The sequence below is a fragment of the Sprattus sprattus genome (genome assembly GCF_963457725.1).
Source record: "Sprattus sprattus genome assembly, chromosome: 2".
NCBI lineage: Eukaryota > Metazoa > Chordata > Actinopteri > Clupeiformes > Clupeidae > Sprattus > Sprattus sprattus.
In genome coordinates, this window is record NC_137921.1 from 47505498 (window position 1) to 47527075 (window position 21578).

Consider the following 21578-nt stretch of genomic DNA (forward strand, 5'->3'; position numbering starts at 1 on the left):
ATCATTGCTTTGTTGTTAAGCTTTTAAATAACACATGTGCTGCAAAGTAGCTACTAACTGTTGTTTGGATAACCCAATATTATGCTCGACCAGCAGCTGTGGTCCTTACCCTGACATTAACCCTCACATTGACAATGCCCTTTCGCAATGACTCTCAAATGTAATTGCTTTATTTTACATAATATCCTACCAATATATTTGAGGCCCAGAGTTAAGTAAACAATTTGTTATAGTCACTGTAAAAGGCTAGGGAAGGTACTATAGCCTGTAAATTAACATTTCACGAAAATGAATTAAGGACAATATGAAATTGGGAAAAATTAAGGGAGAAGAACTACGTAGTACGAAAATAATTGACTGGCCTGCATGTGCCTACTGCCCCCGTATGGCAAAATAATATCACTACATGAATTCTTTTGTGCTCTCACCAACCAGTATTCTGTCTACATCAGGTACGGCGAACAGCCACTATAGGTGACGCTGAGGCTGGCCACATGACCTGTCATCGGTTTAAGTGAACTCATCTGGGAAGTGTCCTTTGTTCTACCCTTGGTTTTAACTCTACGGATAGCGTTTGGTCGGCTTAAGTAGCATCAGAGTCTAGCCTAAATAGCCTCGTTTCTTTTTCCTATTGTAAGCTACGTGTATTTGTTACCCAAGCTTCCGGTGGATGCACCCATAGACATGTATACATGTCTATGGATGCACCTCTGTCTGACAAAATCCCGCCTCTTTTGACATCGGATTGGTCAATACCTTCTTACCTTGTCCTTATTGGTCTCAGGTAGTTATCATCACTGTAAACCGAAGCACTTTCTTCTCGACTGCATTGTAATACCGGTGCAAGACGAACAATCTGTCTTTTTGTACATTGGTAATTTAAACGGATGCGAGGGTCAGATTATCTAAATAATTTTAGAGGGCAGTTCAATCTATGTTAATATTTGCAGGACTTTTTTTATTTTTCATAGACTCACTACTTCCAATCAAATTGTGAGAAGCCTTTTCCTCTCAAACGATTGGTGGATTAACGCATAGGTTAGAAAAGTGTGTTCAACGTCAGCGTCGCTTGGGACAGGGCCTCCCTTCCATGATCGTCACTCTACAGTCGTTGCCCCCCTCCCTGGCACGGTTTACCCTATGTGGCCTTACGTCTCACGGTTTTTCCTCAGGTACGTCTCTGATATAAAGTGTGTTCTTTATATCCGCCAATGCTGTTGTTGTAGGTTGTTGTTGATGAGTAGCCCCTAGGCTTCAAAGTTTGTACAGTGTAGAAATCAATGTGATAAAAGCTTGGTGAGTATTTACATTTTGAATTTCATTGTGTTGTTTACAGTTGTTTTAGATACTTGAATGAATAACCCTATTTTCTGTGGTTTCAGTTTTTGTATGTATGTAATTATTTATTTTACGTGTGTTTACATTTCGCCAGTTTGAGAAGTAAAGCACATTGACTGATATTATGAAGACTCTGAAAGCCAAGTTTCGAAAGACAGAGGTAAGGCTTTCCTGAAACTTTGAATATATTTGAATAATTGAATTGCCTGTGCCATTTTAGCCTGATCTTCCTATTCTGAATGAGAACAGTGTAATGTAAACCAGGAGGGTGGGGGTGCCTCTGTCTTGCACCCCTGCACTGAGAGGGAGAGTTAGCTTAAGGGACTGGTCACCACCCAGCGTCAGTGTTACCAAGCAGCAGGAGGCCCGTACAGACGGCAGACTGTTGCTGTAACCAGAGTTGCCTATCTGTTTTAAATTATTAACATGGACACACACACACACACACACACACACACACACACACACACACACACACACACACACACACACACACACACACATACATACATACATACATACTAACACACACACTTGCACACACTATAAACACATAAACACTCACACATGCCATAGAGGATCATATGGACATATAGTAGAGGATCATATGGACATATATTCTAGGCAAATAGTGACTCATGTCCGCATACATTTCCACATACATATTGACACACACACACACACACACACACACACACACACACACACACACAATGGCAATAATGTTAATATGACCTGGCTCCATGACACCTGAAAGATAGGATGAGACTGGATATAAAACTACCGCTCATTGAGCTAGAATGGTTTTCCAGGAGTATTTTGCTTAATACTGTCAGAAGTGTTTGGTGACAAGCACAAGAACATGACACATATGATCATATAAGAGGGTAGAATATTTGGAAAATATGGTCCTGAGTTTGTATTCAGTGGTGGACATCTAACAGCAAATATGCTCTGTGACCCATTAAGGATGCGAGGTGTTGCTAAAACTGAGTACCACTGCCTTTCCTGTGGAGCTGGTTAATAAGAACAGTGGCTCACGATGCAGCCATGTGGTGTACTCTTAGCCAGTATTTGCATGAATGCTGAAGTATGTCACTGATATATAGATGCATACCTGTGGTAAATGTAGCTGTTTGTATTGAGCCCACTATAGCTGTGAGGAGTGCTTTAAACTGAGGGAGGCTGACGAGGCTAGAGCGTGTTCTTAGCTGCTGTTCGTCGCTCCTGTGCCCCCTCTCCAGCTTGGCACTCCCAGTCTGCTTGTGTCTGTTTCTGCTGAGCCCAGAGCTCAAGCTGCAAGAGGGGCCTGAGGCAGCCGAGCCAGCAGCCAGCAGAGCTGAACAGGAAACTGATGGAGGAGAGAGAGGGAGCGGGAGAGTCAGAGAGCAAGAGAGAGAGGAAGATAATGGAAGAGCGGGTATGATGGGGATAGAGCGAGGAAGAGAGGGTATGAGGCGACAGTTTTAGAAGAAGAAGAACGAAGAAAGGGATGTGTGTGTGTGTTTGAGAGAGAGAGAGAGTGAAAGAGAGAGAGAGGGAGTGTGCGGCTGTGACTGTGCCAACCAATGGCCGCGCTGTGTATGCGTATGTGAAAATGTCCTAGATGGGTGAAGGGACTCAGTATCAGCTGATCAGGAGCTTTAGAAAGAAGCTGATGGGAGAATTCTAAAGGGGTGTGTCAGTGTATGTGAGTCTGTGCAAGAATGTCTGCTCGTCTTTAAAGGTTAGGATAACGGTCAGTTTAACATGATGTTTCTTTGAAGCTATTTTTAATTCCTGTGTAAGGAAATGATTAATCAGTTAATTAGCCATTCAGGATGCATGTGAGAGATAGGATGGTTTTGTCAATTGAGCTGAGCTAGTTTCATGAGTGTGTATATATGTCAGTGCTAATCGCAAGAGCAATTTTTTAGATTATGTTTAGTAAAGGAGAGTGTGTTAATATGCTTATTGTGAATTGTGTCATGTGTTTTGTCAGTGTTCATTTTATGTTTATTCAGATGTCAGTCCTTTTACACAGGGTTCATTTTTAGTACTTGAATGCATGTCTCTGGTTGTGTTCCTCAAGAGTGGGAGTTAGGTCAGTGTCAGGGTTCAGTAAGAGTCTGAGGTTACCTCTGTAGTTTCTGAATGAGTGAGTCTACGAGAGCGTGTGTTTGTGTGTGAGTGTGTGACGTGGTGAGCACTGGTATGTCTGCCTTCTCAGCTCTATGGATCAGTCGCTGTTGAGCCTGATGAAGCGCTTCTGTGCTTGCCTTGCCCTGCTGGGGGTATGTACGTATGCCACACATACTATTCAGTTCTGTAATACACTTTGAATGTGCTGGATTCAGTAGTATGTATTTAGACATAGGTTGAAGATAATATGTTTCAACCATATGTTTTACTATGCTGTATTTACTATACTCACTCTGCTGTAGTTTATTTCCCCTTCTTCATTGACCTGAAATGTTTAAACTGACAGTTGTAAGAATTGTTTTGTAATTTCCAAAAGTGTATTTCACCGAATACACATTTAGCTCATGTTTTTAGTTTACTATGCAGCAGTTGCTGGTGTGTCCTATTTTGTGCGTTGTTGAATCTGGTGTACTGCGGTCTACTTAACCTGAAAAGACTCTTACTGGATCAAGCATAATGTGCTGTATCATGTGAGAGTTGTGGGATGCTATGCCATGTGCTGTATAGTGTACTTTAGTGCACATTCTCCTGCCCCGTGGGCACATCAAGGGCAAACATTTATCAGCTCCCTATGGGAGCATCTGATATTACAGTGTCAAATTAATCAGAGTCATTTCAGTTCCCAGCAGATTTAATGCTGTAGTTACATACAAAGCAAAATACACGAAACAAACACACTTCAACTGTAACATATATTCATATTTCAACATGGGGAGGTATATCCCACACAGCTACATATAATGTCTTGAATGGCGCCCTCTCTGTAGAACCATTTAAAGATGATCAGATGGATTTCATAACCAGGTAAGGTTGCCTTAGTCCAGCCACCTCTCTGGCTTATCATTGCTGCTTCATTTATATAATGCAATACAGTAGAAGTGTGTAGAGATGAAAGGGCACTGGCGGACAGATAGCATGACTGTGTTGTTGTTCTGTTTATGTTGCGGCCAGAGTCAGGACTGGAATAAGACCGATGAGAAGCTGCTGCAGGCTGTGGAGCAGAACGAGCCGGACAAAGTTTCGGCTCTCATCGTCAAGAAGGGCCTCAACCCCTCGAAACTGGACGCAGAGGGGAAATCAACGTGAGACATTTTTTTCAACCTGACTTCTTGGAAAATGAATACTTATTTTTAACTGAAGTTGTTTCTTAATAATTGAGAGTATGACCTTGGTGCTGGTAGTGCTGTATTTTGCCACCAGCTGCCTTATTGAAATGGACCAACCTGTACCTGTACTTAGTGTTATGTCTGCGCTTACTTTCCTTCTTGTTAAAGTAATTACTTTTAGCATTTGGGGGATTTAGCTCTCCAGGGCAACTGTTTTAATAAGTTAGCTAAATGGCTCCTTAGGTCTCCTAATAGTTTACCCTTGCTGTGTTTAGAATTAATCAGTTGTTAAATAGACTGTTAAATTGATCCGTTGCTGATGGAGGAGAAGACATTATTTCCTGTATACTTATAGTATACTACATAAGTTAATGGCAAAATAGTAGCTGTTAACTGCTTAAGGTAGCTTTTGTACCTCATATTGTTTCCCCCCTCTGGCTTGTGTATTTCTCAGATTTCATCTTTGTGCGTCGCGAGGTCGTGTGGACTGTCTGGAGGTCATCCTGTCCCAGGGCGTGGACATTAACCTCACAGATGGGGCTGGTGAGACGCGCTCCCTCATATCTCCCTCCATCTCTGTACTGATACCTGATGCCGATATAAGTAATCGGATGCACAGGGCATCCGTTCAAAAGCAGTGTTATACACACAAGTGTGATTGTACGTATGTACGCAAAGAAAATGACTCGTCAAGGCCCCATAGCTGTGTTTAGTTTGTCTTCGGGCTCAGTGCCTGCTTTCAGTCACTTCACCTGTGGAAGCAGAACGAAATCATTCACATTCACAGACAGAGGAATGGAGCAATGCTCAGCATATGAAAACGTATTTGGTTAAGGGATAGCAGATATGCCGTAGCTCATTTATTAATCTGAATGTGTATCAGCTCCCCTTTCTCTTTTTTCATTGTTCTCCTCTTTTGCAGGATTTAATGCCCTTCATCTAGCTGCCAAGAGTGGCCAACCAGAGTGTCTCAAGAGACTGTTGCAGGTAGGGAGTCCGCAGTGGGGCGTATTATACTGACTGTATGTCATTGACCACAGTTGTTCACTTCCAGTTGTCAGGTCCATTCTTGTAAAGATGTGTATATCAAAATATAAAAATGTATGAAGGTTCAATGAAATCCTCACATTGTAATGCATTCTGTGTGTCCTACGATAGTGCTTCTGCTGATTTTAGCATTAGTGTATATTTTTCACATTTCCGTAGCTTTATATATATTAAAGACAACAAAAACTATTATACTTTAAGCATCATATTCAGCAGGCTTGATCTGATTACTTGTTGCATGTGTCACTCACAGGAGAGAATGGCAGTGGACTCCACAGACACCATCGGAAGGACCGCCCTGCATCATGCAGGTAAGCCGGCAACTGAAGTGGTTGATCTTGTTCTGTATGTCCTTTTGCTGACAACCCAGTGTTCACTCATCCCATAAGTCATGTGTGCCGTCTCTTTATATACTTTTGGAGAATTCCCTTTAACACTAAAACAGTGCTGTACTTTGGTCCACATGATGTCACCCAAAGCTAAATGACTCTACCAGGCATGAAAAGAACGGGGTCGTAACAGAGCCTTTTTCATCCATGGGAATGTTGTAAAAACGGGTGCAGAATTACTCAGGTCTGTGAGGCGCACACACAGCGTGCTTCTGTGAATCCAATTTGAGGGACCTTAGTAGTGTTCCCTAATGGAGCTTTGGTCTTAGATCATGTAGTTCCCTGTAAATGGCTTTGGGCTGTGTGCCAGTTAAGCACTTCCTGTTATAGGGCTCTTTTTATTAGGTAATAAATAATCACCTTTGTTGCTGCATTGGTTGATGGCTGTGGAGCAATTTTAAATGTGGTTGATCTTACGCCAGGAGAGGTGCTGCTTTCAAATCTCCCAAGAGACATGTCTCAGAGAGTATTTAACCCCCAGTCCAAATAACTGTGTCAACTAGTCAATAAATGACTAATTTCTAAATAATAATGCTATAACACATTAAAACGTGTGCACTGTAAAATAAATTACTTAAGCTTAGTGGGAGGACGAGGAATCATCACATCAACCTCAAGATTAAAGCAATTTTCCTCTGTCTCTGTTTGTCTGTTTTTCTCTCCTTTTTCTCTCCCACTCTCTCTCTGTTGAAACAGCTATCAGTGGGTGTTTGTTATGCACGGAGACTTTGTGGGATTTCAAGGCTATGCTAGATGCACAGGATGGGGTACGCTTTCACTTCTATTCCAACTTTGCCTCTGAGCTTACTTCAAAACAGTCTTATGGGGCTGGAGAAATAACAACAAAGCAAGATGAAAAAGACTGAAAGTATCAGTATTTTGGGAGGTGCATATGGGTGTAAGAAAGCATTGTGAACTGATGGTAGCATGTTGCTGTACTGTAGGTGGACTTTAGGATAGGGGTCTGGGCTATCGAAAATAGTGTGTTCATAGTTTGGAAGATTTTTTTGTAGGAGATTTGTTTTTTTGTGCATGTTTGTAAAGATCTTAAGTTGGGCCATTTGAGGTGTGTTTATGTCAGTGTAAGGTGTAAGGGTGTGTATGTTGCAGGAAGGGGCCACAGCACTGATCCTAGGAGCTCAGATGAGCAGAGTGGAGCTGTGTGCTTTCCTGCTGGGCCGAGGCGCTGATGCTAACATACAGGACCAGCAGGGCAGGTGGGAGACACACCACACACACCAAATGTCATGATACTGTAACCAGCCTCTTCAAGGGATAACGCATGTTATTACTGAGGAGATTGCCAAGTTTAGACAAGTGCTTATGTAATGTGTGCAGTAATGTATCGTATGGGTATGGATCTAGACCTGACTATATGAAGTTTTGAACTGTGTTGCAGGTCAGCATTGATGATAGCTTGTGAGAGTGACAGCATTGAGACAGTGGAAGCATTGCTGAGAGGCGGGTCAAACCCCCAGCTGACTGACGTTTTTGGGCATGACGCGTCACACTACAGTGTCGCCACCGGCAACCAGAGAATCACACAGCTGCTGCAGAATGGGGGTAAGACCACAGCAGGTAACAGGACTGCCTCAGGGCCTCTTGGAGCTTGGAGAGTCCCTGGAGGATCGAGCAGACAGCTGCAGAATGGGGTCTGGCGTCGAAAAAAACACACACAAGGACACACTCACACAGATCCACTTATGCATACACATACACAAAGTAACACATGCAGACATACACACACACATACACACTCACACACACATAAAACAGTCACACATGCAGACATGATACACACACACACATACACACTCACACACACACAAACACACAAAGTCACACATGCAGACATATACACACACACACAAATTCACACACAAACATACATACGCACAAACAGGCACAGGTCCCCTCTGGCTTATGGTACCTCTTAGTTCCCTTGAAGTGGAGAGTAATCTTAGTAAGTGGATCAGAGGAGCAGATGTGGATTATTGTACAGGGATGAAAGAGAGAGAAACAGTGCACTCTCTCTCCAGTTACAAAGGCCTTGAACGACTGATTAAAACCATATGGTCACTATGTGTCTGGGGGTGTGTGTGTGTGTGTGTGTGTGTGTGTGTGTGTATTTTTGTGCATGTGTATTTCAAATGTGACATGCGATATGTGTGCTGTGTGGTTGCTTTTGAACTTTCCCCATTACTGCTTGTGTGATGTGATAGACTGGAATATTTTTTTAATTTGTGCTATAAATCTAAGCCTTGCCTGGATTGTGCATGTGTGTGGAAATGAGCGTTTGTGTGTTTGATGTTACAAATTGGAGTGTGTGTTCCTGTGAGCCCTCATGCGTGTGTCAAAGGGGAAAAATCCAAAGGTGAAAGGTCATGATGTCTGTCTTTCCCACATGCACCCATAGTCACTGAGGGGGCAAGCGAGGAGGTAACCCCGGCAACTCAGCATTTTTTCACATCACAGATAAATCATCATCACTCTGAGTCATTACACATTCAGTCCACAGCACCAGTCATAAAGACAGCCCTGGCATGGCCATAGCCAACAGCCCACTCAGACTTTGGAGCATAAAATGTGACTCCCGCTGTCTCCTCTTTTAGCTTCTCCACACCAGGGATCTGCCACATGAGTGATCCAATACCCAGACTGCATTAGAAACAAGCCACGTTGCTGTGTAGCATCATTTGTCCTTGTGGAAGGATGACAGTATTCATTCTGGGCTTGGCTGAAGCATTTGGCAAAATGTGGAACTAAAGTAGATTTCTACAGAACTTAGTGGTTGATACAATTTCCTCCATCATGGATAAATGGAAGATTTTTGAGTAGTCCTACTATGCTGCTTAAAGTATTATTGGCGTAATGTATGACATTCAGATTCTTAAGAGAGACTCTATGGCTTGTCTCCCCAGGAGAACACAAAATTGTCTGCATAAACATTAAATTAATAGTTGTTTGTAGAAGCCTTATGAAATCCTGGTGAGCTATGAGTGTTATGAAAGTGTTTCGAAGTTAAAAAGAAAACCAGTTTAACAGAAAGTGTTATCTGTGTGGAAACATCTTTCTTAAAAAGATGAAGGTTCCTCATAGAATCCCGGTCTGGGTCTCCACAAGTTTCTTCAAAGCTGAAAACTGTTGCAATGCTGATAGCTCAAAAGGTTCCTGTATGGTTCTACAATGGAACCAGTCAGAGGCCTCTAGGTAAAACCCTTTTGGGTTCTTCAATGGGAACAAACCAAATAACTTCCTTTCTTAAGACTTCACATGTTAAAATGTTCTAGAAACATTTTGCTGATGATGCATAGAAACAGAGGTTTGGGGTCTATTATTCAATTTATTTTGCTGCATATTTTGCTTTTTACACCCTTCTCCCCTAAATTTGACCTTTGACCCCTGTATCTGGGCGTCTGACACCAGCAGCCCCCTGCGCCCCCTCCCCCTGTTCCGGGGGGAAGTATGCCCCGCAAGAGGAAGGCCCCTCCCCCACCCTCCTCCCCTTCACAGGTAGGAGAATGGCTTTGGCACCGACTTTTCCATTAAGCTCTTTGCACCTTAACATGGACACCCAGATCTTCATTCATACCTACAGTACATACTTCATATTTCCCTGCAGCGCTGCCCTGTCCTCCTATTATAATGCTTCTCTGTACTAACTGATGAACATATTTTTTGTTGTTTTTTCCTTGACATTATTGTTCACATTATACTTGGTGTGTTGATTGTCTAACATATGCCAAAATGCTTAAATGGTCAAAAAGATGTTTGGAAGGTCTTGGAAATCCCATTTTATTTCCTTTTGTCTGCTAATAATTATAAATAAATTCAGTGATATCGTAATGCGTTGTAAAACACAAACCCTGACCCCCCACTAATGTTGGCCATGACCTATTTGATTATGTGTTACTCTAGGCTGCACCCCTAGCCCCGGAGCCGCAAGCCAGCTCCACCCCAAAGCCCTCCCCTGGGGCGACCCCCCGGCCCACACCCCGCTCCCCACGCAGCAGCGTGTCCCCTGAGAACCAGACAAACTCGCAGCCCAACATGGTGAGTGAGTGACAGCCTCTCTCCACTCTGCCCTTCGGCACCGGAGAATGAAGTGAAGGGACCACACACGGCACTCACCCAGCACCACTCAAAGAGCTCCTGATGAATTATGGATACTCTGACAGGAGATATCAGCTTTATGCAACTCTATTCAAGTCAGCTGCTTTTTTTTTCATGTGGCCCTTGTGTGGCTTTACAAATGAGCTTAGGGGAGATAGGGTATTGTCACACACACACACACACACACACACACACACACACACACACACACACACACACACACACACACACACACACAGACACACACACACATCCCCCTGGGGCAGGAGCAGAAAGGAAACACCGTCTATAGAGATGTCTGTGATGGGGGACAGTTTGTTCCTGTTAACCATCAGCTGTGTGGGTCATGAGGGTCAAGGGATGCGGATGCAGATGGAAAGCTGGTATTCTCAGTATTTGCCCAAGTAAACATCAGATGCTGTTTCTAATGGCTTACGTATTATGTGCAGTAGTGTCGTTCAGAAAAGCTTTTTGGTGCCATTTAATGCATTTAAATAACTTCAATACCATATGCTTGTGATAATGTTTAATAGGAGCAAAGAGAACTGTTTTTGTAAGCCAACTCATCAGACAGTCCATCAGCCAAGTGAGGGACTGAACAGCAGAGATGCTTGTCAGGGGTCCAGATGTCCCATGACCACATAATCCCTATCTTGGAAACTAGCTCCATTAGTTATTATCAGTGAAGCCATGTCACATTGTAAAGAATGATTGTGTGTGTGTGTGTGTGTGTGTGTGTGTGTGTGTGTGTGTGTGTGTGTGTGTGTGTGTGTCTATCTATGTATGTGTGTGTGTCTGTGTGTCTATGAGGCTGAGGATGAGGAGGTGTTTGAGGAGATCCGTAGGTTGAGGTTTGAGAGGGGACGCCTGCTGCAGAAGATTAAAGTCCTGGAGCAGCAACAGCACAGCGCCCACACTGCTCTGGAGGAGGTACTGCACTCATTCTCCTAGACATTTGTTTTGGCTTTGAAGGGTTCCCATTCAACAACCAGCAATTAAGCCAATCCAGATCATGAAGTCATAACTCTTATAATTTTACAGTGCAGCACATCTTAAGGTTACAGAGCAAAATAGACCAATCTGTTTTATGTTATCCTTGTCTTAATCCATCTGGCTGTGTTTGGTCTGCCTATTCCTGTCCCATGTGTCGTGCCTGCCTCTGTACAATGTATGTGCTGTTCTACCTCACTCTGTCTCTCAGCTGGCTGTGCTCCGTGAGCGTCTGGGGCAGGCAGAGGTTGAACGGGATCGTCTGCAGGCCGAGCTGGAGGAGCTGAGGGCAGGGCAGTGTGTCGGGCTCTTTAGTGACTCAGAGGATTCAGAGGACATGCTGGACTTCCCAGGTGAGTCTAAGAGAGAGTTTGTGTGTGTGTGTGAGTTTGTGTGTGTGTGTGTGTGTGTGTGTGTGTGTGTGTGTGTGTGTGTGTGTGTGTGTGTGTATGTGTGTCTGTGAGAGTATGTGCAGACAGAGACTTGACCAACGTCTATACTAATCAAACCTCAATAAATCTAAACTGCTTAAAATATATTAATATTTAGTGTTTTCATGAGTAGTGTAAACACATAATGTCCTACACTCATATTGCTATATATGTCAGGAGCAGAAAAGCTCCTCTCCAGGCAGTCTAGGGGTATAGAGGGGGAGCATGCTCAAGAGGAGGCCACTGCAGCTGGGGAGGCTGACCCAGAGGAGTCGGGGAAGCAACCAGAGGCTCTGGGAGTGGTGGCGAAGCTGCAGAAACAAGTGGAGGAGCTGAGGTCTCAGAATTCTGAGCTAGTGCTCAAAGTACAGGTATATAACACCAGATTCAATCCAACATGGTACACACACACACACACACACACCACACACACACACACACACACACACACACACACACACACACACACACACACACACACACACACACACACACACACACACACACACACACACAGGGATAGTCCCATCCATAGCCACACTCATCCACACATGCATACATTTACTGCACAGTTCATACACTTGCACATGGTTGCCCATGCGTTGTATTGGCTATTGGCATGGTTCACCAAGGACAGAGCATATCAAGGTTTGGCACACAACTTTGGATGTATGCTGCACTATTTAAGCCGTTCAAAATAAACCCACGTTTAGAGGTCCTTTGACCAAAACTATCTTCGATCATAACTCTGCAGGGAAAGAATATCCTGCTGAAGACAGGAAACCGTAACCTCAGATCTATGGTTGTCAAAAAGGTCTTCCAGAAGTTTTGTCATTATGTGCAATCATTTATCCCACTTATGTTAAACACAGTAAGCCCGCAATTTTACCCCCAATAAAATTATCAGTTGCTTTTCGTAAAAGTAATCTTTCAAAGACTTTGAAGGGGTTCCTTTCAGTAGAATCATAAAAGAAAACATTGGCTCTGGATTCCCTCCTCTATAATTCGCAGCGAAACGAAAGGCTATAATTCTCTCTTGAAACTGAGCCTACAATTGCACTTCTGTGAGTGCTTTGTTACACTTTCCCATTACAAGGTGGGCCACTGTGCTTTTCAGAAACCTCACTGCTGAAGACCTCTTGAGTATGTCTGAGGAGTAGATTAAGTGCCGGTTGAGCAGTCAGCACACTACATAGAGACTGGACTGTTAGGAACCAGCACTATGTCGCTGTGGGTGCGGTGTGCTTCAGGTATAAATAGCCAAGCAGCACAGGAGGAGGAGAGAAGGAGGAGAGGGGTGCTGACGTTCTCCTCTAAGTGGGTCATACTCATTCAAACCAGACCTGGTCAGAGATCTTGGTCTGCCCTCAAGGCATGCTGGGTATGTTTTTGGGTCTGGACACAGTCAGGGACCAGCAGCTCTGTGTGTTGATTACTGTGCGTGTCACATGTTACGCTCACCTACTTCCACAGCAGCCAACCCTCTCATGAGACAACCTGCTGTGCACTTTCTCCCAGATTGAGATCATGTAGACAGTGTTCCATTTTTCCTAGTTCTTAAGTATGAGTAGAAAACTCAAATATATAGCAAAAAAAACTATTTGCGCTGTAGCAGTTATGACACAGTTAAGGTTTGTTCGTTGGAAGGAGTGCCATACCAGGGGGCGAGGCGCTTTCAGAATCAAAGTGCCTCTTTGCTGTGTTGACTACGGGTGGGAAAATCTGTAGCCGATATTGGGACACACCAGCTGTGCTGTTACTAAAAGGAAACACTGTGAAGTGAACACATCAATGTGAAACATCAGGTGGCAAAAGACACACAGACACAAACATGTGCACGCACACAGACATTTACACACACCCACCCACACACACATACACACACAGCATAATATGGATGTGATCGTGTGATTTTTGTATCGAATTGTGTTATCATAGCCTGACGATGTCATACTCATAATTCTAGTCAGAATATGAGTCTGAGACCGAACTCTTGGGCTGTGATTATGGGGCGTGTTTCAACGAACCAGGAAAGAAAATTCCTCTTCGCTGAATTGGATACCTAGAACCAATCAGAGCAACGTAGTATTACCATCTGACAGATTAAACTTTTACCTGATCCCGTAGGAAGGACGGCAAAAACATCTTTTCAATCGACAAATGCCTTGATCGCGTTTCTCTGTTCCTCTTTCAAAATGAATGCGCTGTCAATATCTGCTGAGATATGCCTGCTCACGTTACTTAATTAGCACTCAAGGCTAGAAGCTACCATTAGTTTCAATGATTTTTTTGGCCAACGCGTTAGCATAACCGATCAATAATGGTCTAGAGTGCTTTAGTTAGGACCTAAAATCCTCGGCAACACTCGTTTTGCGTATACACAACTAACCGAGTCAATGTAGACATAAAAAAGTCGTGTAGATAGCTTAAATCATATAAAATATGTCCCACTAAGCTCCCGAGACGGCGCCATCTTTGTTCGATGTATATTCCGGTATATTCTATCTATATCTGTCCATCAACGTATAAAGCCCGCCCTTACAATTTGATTGGTTTAGATTGCTTTCTCAACCTTTTTGAAACGTTAAATCTCTCCCAACTAGCTCGATTCCAGACTGAATCTCCCAGACCAAAAATTTTGTGGGCGGAGTTCAGGCTGGTATCCAGGCTAGTGTTATCAGGCACTGAGAGGACAGTATATCTCTCTCTCTATGTGTGTGTGTGTGTGTGTGTGTGTGTGTGTGTGTGTGTGTGTGTGTTTGTGTGTGTGTGCGTATTATTTGTATTACTCACACAGATGCTGGAGATGTTCGAGACGGATGACACGAACATGCAGAGCTCTGGCCCAGACTTCGTGCCCACGGTGCTGTATGAGTCCCTGAGGAAAGAGTTTGAGGAGCTGCAGGAGAAATACTCCCAGGCCCAGGCCGCTGCTGAGGGCTCCAGCATAGAGGAACCTGGGTTAGCACACCTGTAGTAGTATGGTACAGAGCTCTAGGATCAGGATGTTCAAAGAGTGAGCACAGGACCAGACATATCTCTATTTCTCACTTCCATGGCACTTTAAAACACACACTAGGGTGTTTCTGCTGGAGGCAAAGGACATTATAAATGGCCTGATTTGACCAGCAAAGATTGTCATCTAATGGTAGAAAGATAAGAGACACTGTTCTACATACATCCAACACAGTTCGCTGTGGGAGGGATGGAAGACTGGGTAGAGTAGTTCATCTTGTGATTGAAGCATATTTGTGATTGAAAGTTGGGATCATAAATTACATACAGTACTACATTATTGAGGTTCACATTTTTTAATATTGTTACACGTGTATGGCAGGAGAACAGCTCTCAGACTTTGCCCCCTCTGACCCCAGTCTGACACCTGTGAATTAATTTTTAATATGCATGTACTTCTCTGCCAAAGCACTTTGCAAAAAATAGAAAATGACTATGTTTCATAGAAAAATCTAATATTCACAACCACGTACAGTATTAGCAAAATAGAGGAGCAGGCAAAACGATTTACAGTCATTTCCTTGCGTTTCCAACTTCAAAGAGTGGACACGAGCATATGGTTCCTATTGCGCTATTTGTTCATAAGCATTCTTCTTCCCATGCTCTCCCCCCTGCTAAGGTCTGATGGAAAACCTGAGGAGGTCAAGGAGCCAGAGGAGGACCCAGCGGAGAGGGAGCCACCAAAAAAGGATGCAGAAGCAATGGACGTGAGAGGAGGAGGAGGAGGAGGCGCGGAGGAGAGGGTGCGGAGTCTGGAGGAGCAGCTGGCGTCCTCCCAGGCCGAGCTGGAGGAGCTGAGGGAGCAGGTGCAGGTGGGGGTGTTCTCCGTAGAGCAGGCCGAGACAGGGAGGAGCGAGGGTGAGGGTGTGTCCCAGCAGCTGAGGGAGAGAGTGAGACAGCTGGAGGCGAAGCTGGCAGAGCGACGGGCGCCACCGGGCGAGAGTGACGCAGCACGACAGCTGCAGGAGAAGGTGGACGAGCTGCAGAGAGCCCTGGAGCAGGAGCGCGAGGCCAACAGCGAAAGAAGAAAGAATGAAAGGAAAAAAGAAGAAGAAAAGACACGTCGGGGGGAGGAGGAGAGCGAGGCGGTGAGGGGGCTGAAGGAGCGCGTGAGTGAGCTCGAGGCTTTGCTGGCGGAGAAAAGTCAGCAGGATAAGAAGGAGGAGGAGAGGAAGGAGGCGTGGGAGCGAGAGCAGCAGTCAGGAGAAAGACGGAGCGGCGAGGGGGAACTCGCCCGCCACCTGCAGGCCCGGATGGGCGAGCTGGAGGCCCAGCTGAGGGGGAGCGTGCCGCGGACCGAGCTGGACGAGGTGCGGGTCACCATGGCTCTACAGCTGGACCAGCTGGCCCGGGAGAGGGCCCAGGTGTCCCTGCGGCTCAACGATGCCCTCCTGGAGCTGGAGAGGCTGCGGCCACCATCCAATGGAGATGAGGAAGACGATGAGGGACTGGACGAAGACGAGCGATCAGAGGGGTCTGAGCGCTCAATTATTTCGGGTGAGGGATCTTTGTGGGCTTTTGTTCAACTCAGCATCTCTTGTGTTTTGACATCTCTGTGTGGTTGATAATCTTTTAATAGAAGTAATGTAGCTCATGACTCAGATAAATATACCCGACTTGATTAATGTTTGATTGTCTTTACCTGATATCTGCCATTTACACTGGTTTTCTGATTGTTTCAAGCTTATGGCTTTGACAGCAAAGTTTCCTAACCAAAATCGCTCAAAAAGACCACCAGCTCTTTCTGCCCTCTTGACTCTCTCAACATCACCTTCTCACTTACTCTCTCTTTCCCTCTTTCATTCCCTCCCAAGAGGGAGCTGAAAATAAACCAGAGCTTCTTTTAATCTTTTAATTTCTGCAGTGCAGAAATAACTCTTGACAACAGATGGAGGCTTGCTTGCATTCTTGGAAAGCCAAAGTTGCAGAGTTAGTTTGTGTTTAGTGCGTGTCCTAGTTACCATGGCAGAAACAGGCCCACCTACCTTTAGGCCAGTTTTCAAAGGAGCGTTTGTGTATTTATTCAGACTATTCAGACAGCAACAATAGTGGCAAGAACCCACAGAGTGCAAATGGCTTATGATGAAATAACAGCAACAGTAACCAGTAACAGTGAACCCTGACACAAATTGACCAACTCTCAGCCAAAAACGTCACTCTACGAGTTTTCTCCTGCCTTGACCCTTGTCCAATCAGAGCGTTCCTTGCGTGGCACGGGCAGTGGGCAGACTCTGGTGGCGATGAGGGCGGAGCTTGAGGCGGCGCGACAGGAGGCGGCCCAGGCGCTGGACTCGCTGTGCGCGGAGCGTGAGGGCCGAGCCCAGGACACGTTACGGCTCAGGGACACCGTGCCGCTGGCCCAGCACCAGGAGGCCCTGGAGGGCCTGTCCGAGCAGCTGGCCCAGACGGCCGCCGAGCTCCAGAGGGAGGCGGCGCTGAGGTGCCAGGCCCAGGCCCAGGCCACGGGACTGCAGGAGGAGCTGCAGGGGGCCCAGCGGGACCTCATCAGCAGGGAGGAACACGAGAAGGTCAAGGTAGGCTGGGGACTCTGAGACATTGTGTTCACCCTTGAGCAATCAGCCATTGAGCCGGTTACTCCAGGTGGCTAGACAACCAAGTGAAACTTCTGCTGTAGGAAAGTTTCTGTAGGAATGTTTCTGTATGTGGGGGAGTTTCACATTGAGTTTCACCCAAGTTAATATCCAGACTTTTAGACATTATGTTGCTGGCATAACATGACGTGCATGGCACTGGTCAAGCCTGAGTCAAATTACCCTGAAGCTATCTTCCAGATTGAAAGATTATGCAGCATGTATAATATCACTGGTGCTTATTCAGTCATTTCCAGATGTTTACATTTGAGTCTACTCTAAATCAATGCTATGCTTTTAAAAAGACTACCAGGTGATTTTGCCTTTGGGACTTTGCTACTGTATCCTGCATTTGTGTCCCACAGGCTGAACAGCAGCACCCCCTGGGGGAAGGTGGCAGAATAGCATATATTCTATGTTAAAATTGGAAGATGAGGTTACCTTAATAAAGAGAGGAATATACAAAATATGTACCATTCTCCAATGTACAAATATTCCATTCTCCATGAATCTAATTTAGACTGTTGGTTGTAGAGGTTGTTTCTTAGGTGAAACCCATCCCTGACCCTTACTCTGTTCTCTGTGACCTCAGGCTGAGCTACAGCGCTCCCTGGAGGAGAGCGTGAGTAAAGTGCAGGCGGCGCAGGATGCGCTGAGCGAGAAGGAGACGGAGCTGAAGGAGCTGAAGTCTCAGAAGGCCAAGGAGCAGGGACTGGTGTCCCAGGAGGACCACGAGGCCCAGCGCCTCTCCCTGCAGGCCGAGACCAACGCCCTCACCGCACGCATGGCCGACCTCCAGCGCAAGCACGAGAAGACCTGTACAGAGGTCAGTCTGGCCACATCTGTGTGTGTGTGTGTGTGTGTGTGTGTGTGGGTGTGTGTGTGTGTGTGTGTGTGTGTGTGTGTGTGTGTGTGTGTGTGTGTGTGTGTGTGTTTATGACTGTGCATGTGTGAGGGTGTTTCTCTGTAGTATATGTGTGTGTGTGTGTGTGCATGTGTGTGAGTGGCTGTATGTCTGAATGTGTGGTTGAATCATGTATGTGGGAGTGTGTATATGCATGAAATGTGAAAGACTGGAAGAGTAAACATCTGAGTGGATGTGAGTGATAATTAAGGGACTTGGGAGACGTAGAGTACACAAGCTATGGTGATGTTGGTGCAGGGAGTTTTTGTTCATTTTCATAATGGACCATGTTGAACCTTCTCTCCCTTCCATGCATGCATACTCCCACCTGTAAGTATATCCCTGTATGCTAAGCCCCCAGCAGTATAGTCACCTAAGTGTGTTTTTGTTTGGCTTGTGAAGTGTACTGATTCATTTGAAAAAAAAGATAATTCTGCATCAATCTTAAAGTGACGCTCAGTGATAGAGGATGCATCCTGTTATCCACCTGATTGATTTCTATCACTGATTTGAATTTTACGATGGCAGAATTATGGGCATGAGGTCCATGCGGTTGACTGTCAAGATTCGACAGATTCAATGGACTTGTCATGCCATGTACAGTAAGAAACGCTTCCCGCTGTCTTCTTAACTCTCCTTTCCCTACCTCCCTCTATACTCTATTTCTCTTGCTCCATCTACTCCTTATCTCCTTTCTGTTCTTCTTTCTCCCCACCTCTGTCCCTGCTCTTCCTGTGGGCAGGTGTTCCAAGTGCAGAGGGAGGCTCTGTTCAATAAGAGTGAGCGTCAGGTGGCCGAGGCCCAGGTGGCCGCCGTGCAGAAGCAGCTGGAGGAGCTGCAGGCCCAGTCCAGCCACGTGCAGCAGCTGCACCAGGACGTCCAGCACTCCCAGGGTCTCGTCAAGGAGAAGGACCGCAAGGTGGGACCCCACGCACACCAGAGAGTGGAGAGTGACATTAGCGTGTCCATCTTAGAGACAGAAACAGGAAGGGAAAAGAGGAAGAGGAAAAAGAGTTGAAGGAAATTTCTTTAGCCTAAGCATCGCTGCATTATTTATTCTTATGGTTGTCTTATGTACTCTTTTTCCCCTCTCTTTCTCTCTCTCTCTCCCTCAATTTCTCCATCTCTCTTGCTGTGTGTGTGTCTCTGTATAATCCTAGATCACTGAGCTGTCTAAGGAGGTGTTTCGCCTGAAGGAGGCTCTGGGTGCTCTAAGCCCTCCGCTGGGAGTGCCTCCTCCTGGCAACCCCGGCCAGCAGGTGGCACTGCAGAATCGTGTGTCTGCACTGACCCAGCAGCTGCAGGTGAGGGTGCAGCACAGCATAAAAATACCCACTTGTGTGTGTCTGTGTGTGTGAGAGAGAGGGGAGGGGGTGGCAAGGGATGGGGGTGGATAGAAAAGAAAAAGAGATTTTTTAAAAAGGAGTCAGACAATGAGAACCTAAATGATGTGTTTGTGTTCACGTATCTGTGCAGGACTGTGAGCGCAAACACAAGCAAGTGGTTGCCATCTATCGCTCTCATCTGCTTTCTGCTGTGCAGGTAAGAGACACATACACACCCACATAATCACACCTCCATAACAAGCCCATACACATACAAATCATTCTGTAATATTCCATCAAAGTCTGTTCTCAAACAGCACACTACCACTCTCCCTGGTTCATCACGACGGCATGTTTGTGTTTTTTTGGGTGTTTTAGGGCCACATGGATGAGGAGGTGCAGGCCCTCTTACTGCAGATCCTGGTGATGTCAAACAAAGACCTAAGCCACTGAGGAGCCAAATAACCCCCTTTTCCTTGAACGCTCGCCCCAGGAACACACAGACAAGCCTACTTTACTATGCAGCTGGACTACGGGGGCCAGTTGGAGCCCTATCATGATGGCAGTGGCGTATAAACCATGCTGCTAATGAGATATCAGATTCCTGTGACTGAACTGATGGAGGCCTTTGGAGATATTTGGCCTGTATTTTCATGATGATGATAGAGAAATAAATGTGCAGTTTATCTGTATTGATTTTCGAGACACCATCTATATATTTCCTGTTTCTTGTGTGGGCTAGTGGTCGCTTTTTTTGTACTTTATTCTTTCAATAAATAAGGAGAGACGATGTGTAGCTCCATATCTCATGCCTTTAGCTCAAAATAATGTCTTCAGTGATTGCCCTGTCACGGCAGAATCGATGTGAAATATGGGTGTATTGACTGCTTATTAACATGAAAGCCAGACTCAGTCCGCCTCTGCAACCACAGTAGTTCTTCAGCAGGATTTGAAAGCAACTACCTATTTCTTTGTTTATTTGGCGGTTTATTATATAAATATATTTTATTTTATTTATTTTAACTAAAACAAGGAATTGCATGAATCTCCATTCTGCAACACAGAAAAAAAAAAAACTGTTCGTAGAGCCAGTGAAGGACATTGATCTCTCTTCTGACCATTGTGCTGACAGTAACAGTAAAATCTTATACCATAGGGGGTTGCAGAGGTGGTCAAAGCTGTCTTGCATCCTTGAGCATAATTAACTGAAAGAATTGATTGGAAATGTAGTGACCTTGGACTTCTTGCACCATCAGCAACATCCGTGTTGAATCCCCAGCTTACCTTTACGGAGACTGAAGACACTCGTCAGTTACTTAGTTAGTAGGGAAGAAAAAGGATATTAACCATTTATAATTTATTGAAATGTATCATGTTGAGCTTTCAAATGTGGACACATTTTTGTAGGATGTTTGGCACTGACTTGTATGTAAAAAGAAGAAAATGCTGCATTATCTAGTACTTTGAAAGATCTTCTTGAGTGTATAACACTGGGCCTCATTACCACATTAAACCCAGCAAGAGCAGTCCAAGGTGAACAAACATGGCAACACATTATTGGACCATCATTTTTGACATCCTTTTATTGAAAAGACCTTGAGTTGGAAGGGGAGCAGATTCAGGAGAATCCTGAGAAAGCAAAGAGAAATGAACATCTGACTGTCTTTCAGTATATGGTTTCTCTCATCTTTGTGCTCCACTGAAAGAAAGCTGATGCTGCACAGAGACCACCCCATTCCCCTCATTCGCTCACACACATGCAAACTGACACACCCATACCTGATCAATCATACAGGACTGTGAACAATCACTCGCTCTTGGTTCGATGGAACATGCTGCCACGGGTGATGCAGCTCTTCAGAAAAGCAAAGGAAGGAGTCAAATGAAAAGTGATAAAATGGTGGCGCATTTCCTGTAGTTTATGTGTGTGCATGTGACTGATCTGACTGTGTGCCTTTATGGATTAATCTCCATGGTCATAGTGTAGCCATAATCCAGCACACAATAAACAACTATTAGGAATTATCAGTTCTCCCTTTATTTGTAATCACTTAAATGATTGGAGTCACCTAATAAGAGAACCTTCATGAGCAGCACAGATGATCTAACAACAGATGTTCAGCAAAAACATACCCTATGTGTAAGTAA

General features: G+C 44.9%; 1 protein-coding gene across 1 annotated transcript; it reads left to right on the top strand.

Annotated features, from left to right (window-relative positions):
* Positions 1 to 1462: 1462 nt before the first annotated feature.
* Positions 1463 to 19883, top strand: ankrd24 (ankyrin repeat domain 24; the record flags this gene model as incomplete). Its single annotated transcript, XM_080860258.1, has 22 exons — positions 1463 to 1498; positions 4471 to 4601; positions 5080 to 5168; positions 5548 to 5612; positions 5926 to 5983; positions 6758 to 6828; positions 7172 to 7278; positions 7461 to 7639; positions 8478 to 8500; positions 9488 to 9574; positions 9980 to 10114; positions 10985 to 11104; positions 11376 to 11517; positions 11773 to 11966; positions 14393 to 14556; positions 15230 to 16107; positions 16807 to 17144; positions 17794 to 18027; positions 18848 to 19024; positions 19266 to 19409; positions 19582 to 19647; positions 19809 to 19883. The coding sequence occupies 22 exons, from the start codon at positions 1463 to 1465 to the stop codon at positions 19881 to 19883; spliced, it is 3513 nt and encodes a 1170-aa protein (XP_080716384.1).
* Positions 19884 to 21578: the final 1695 nt, after the last annotated feature.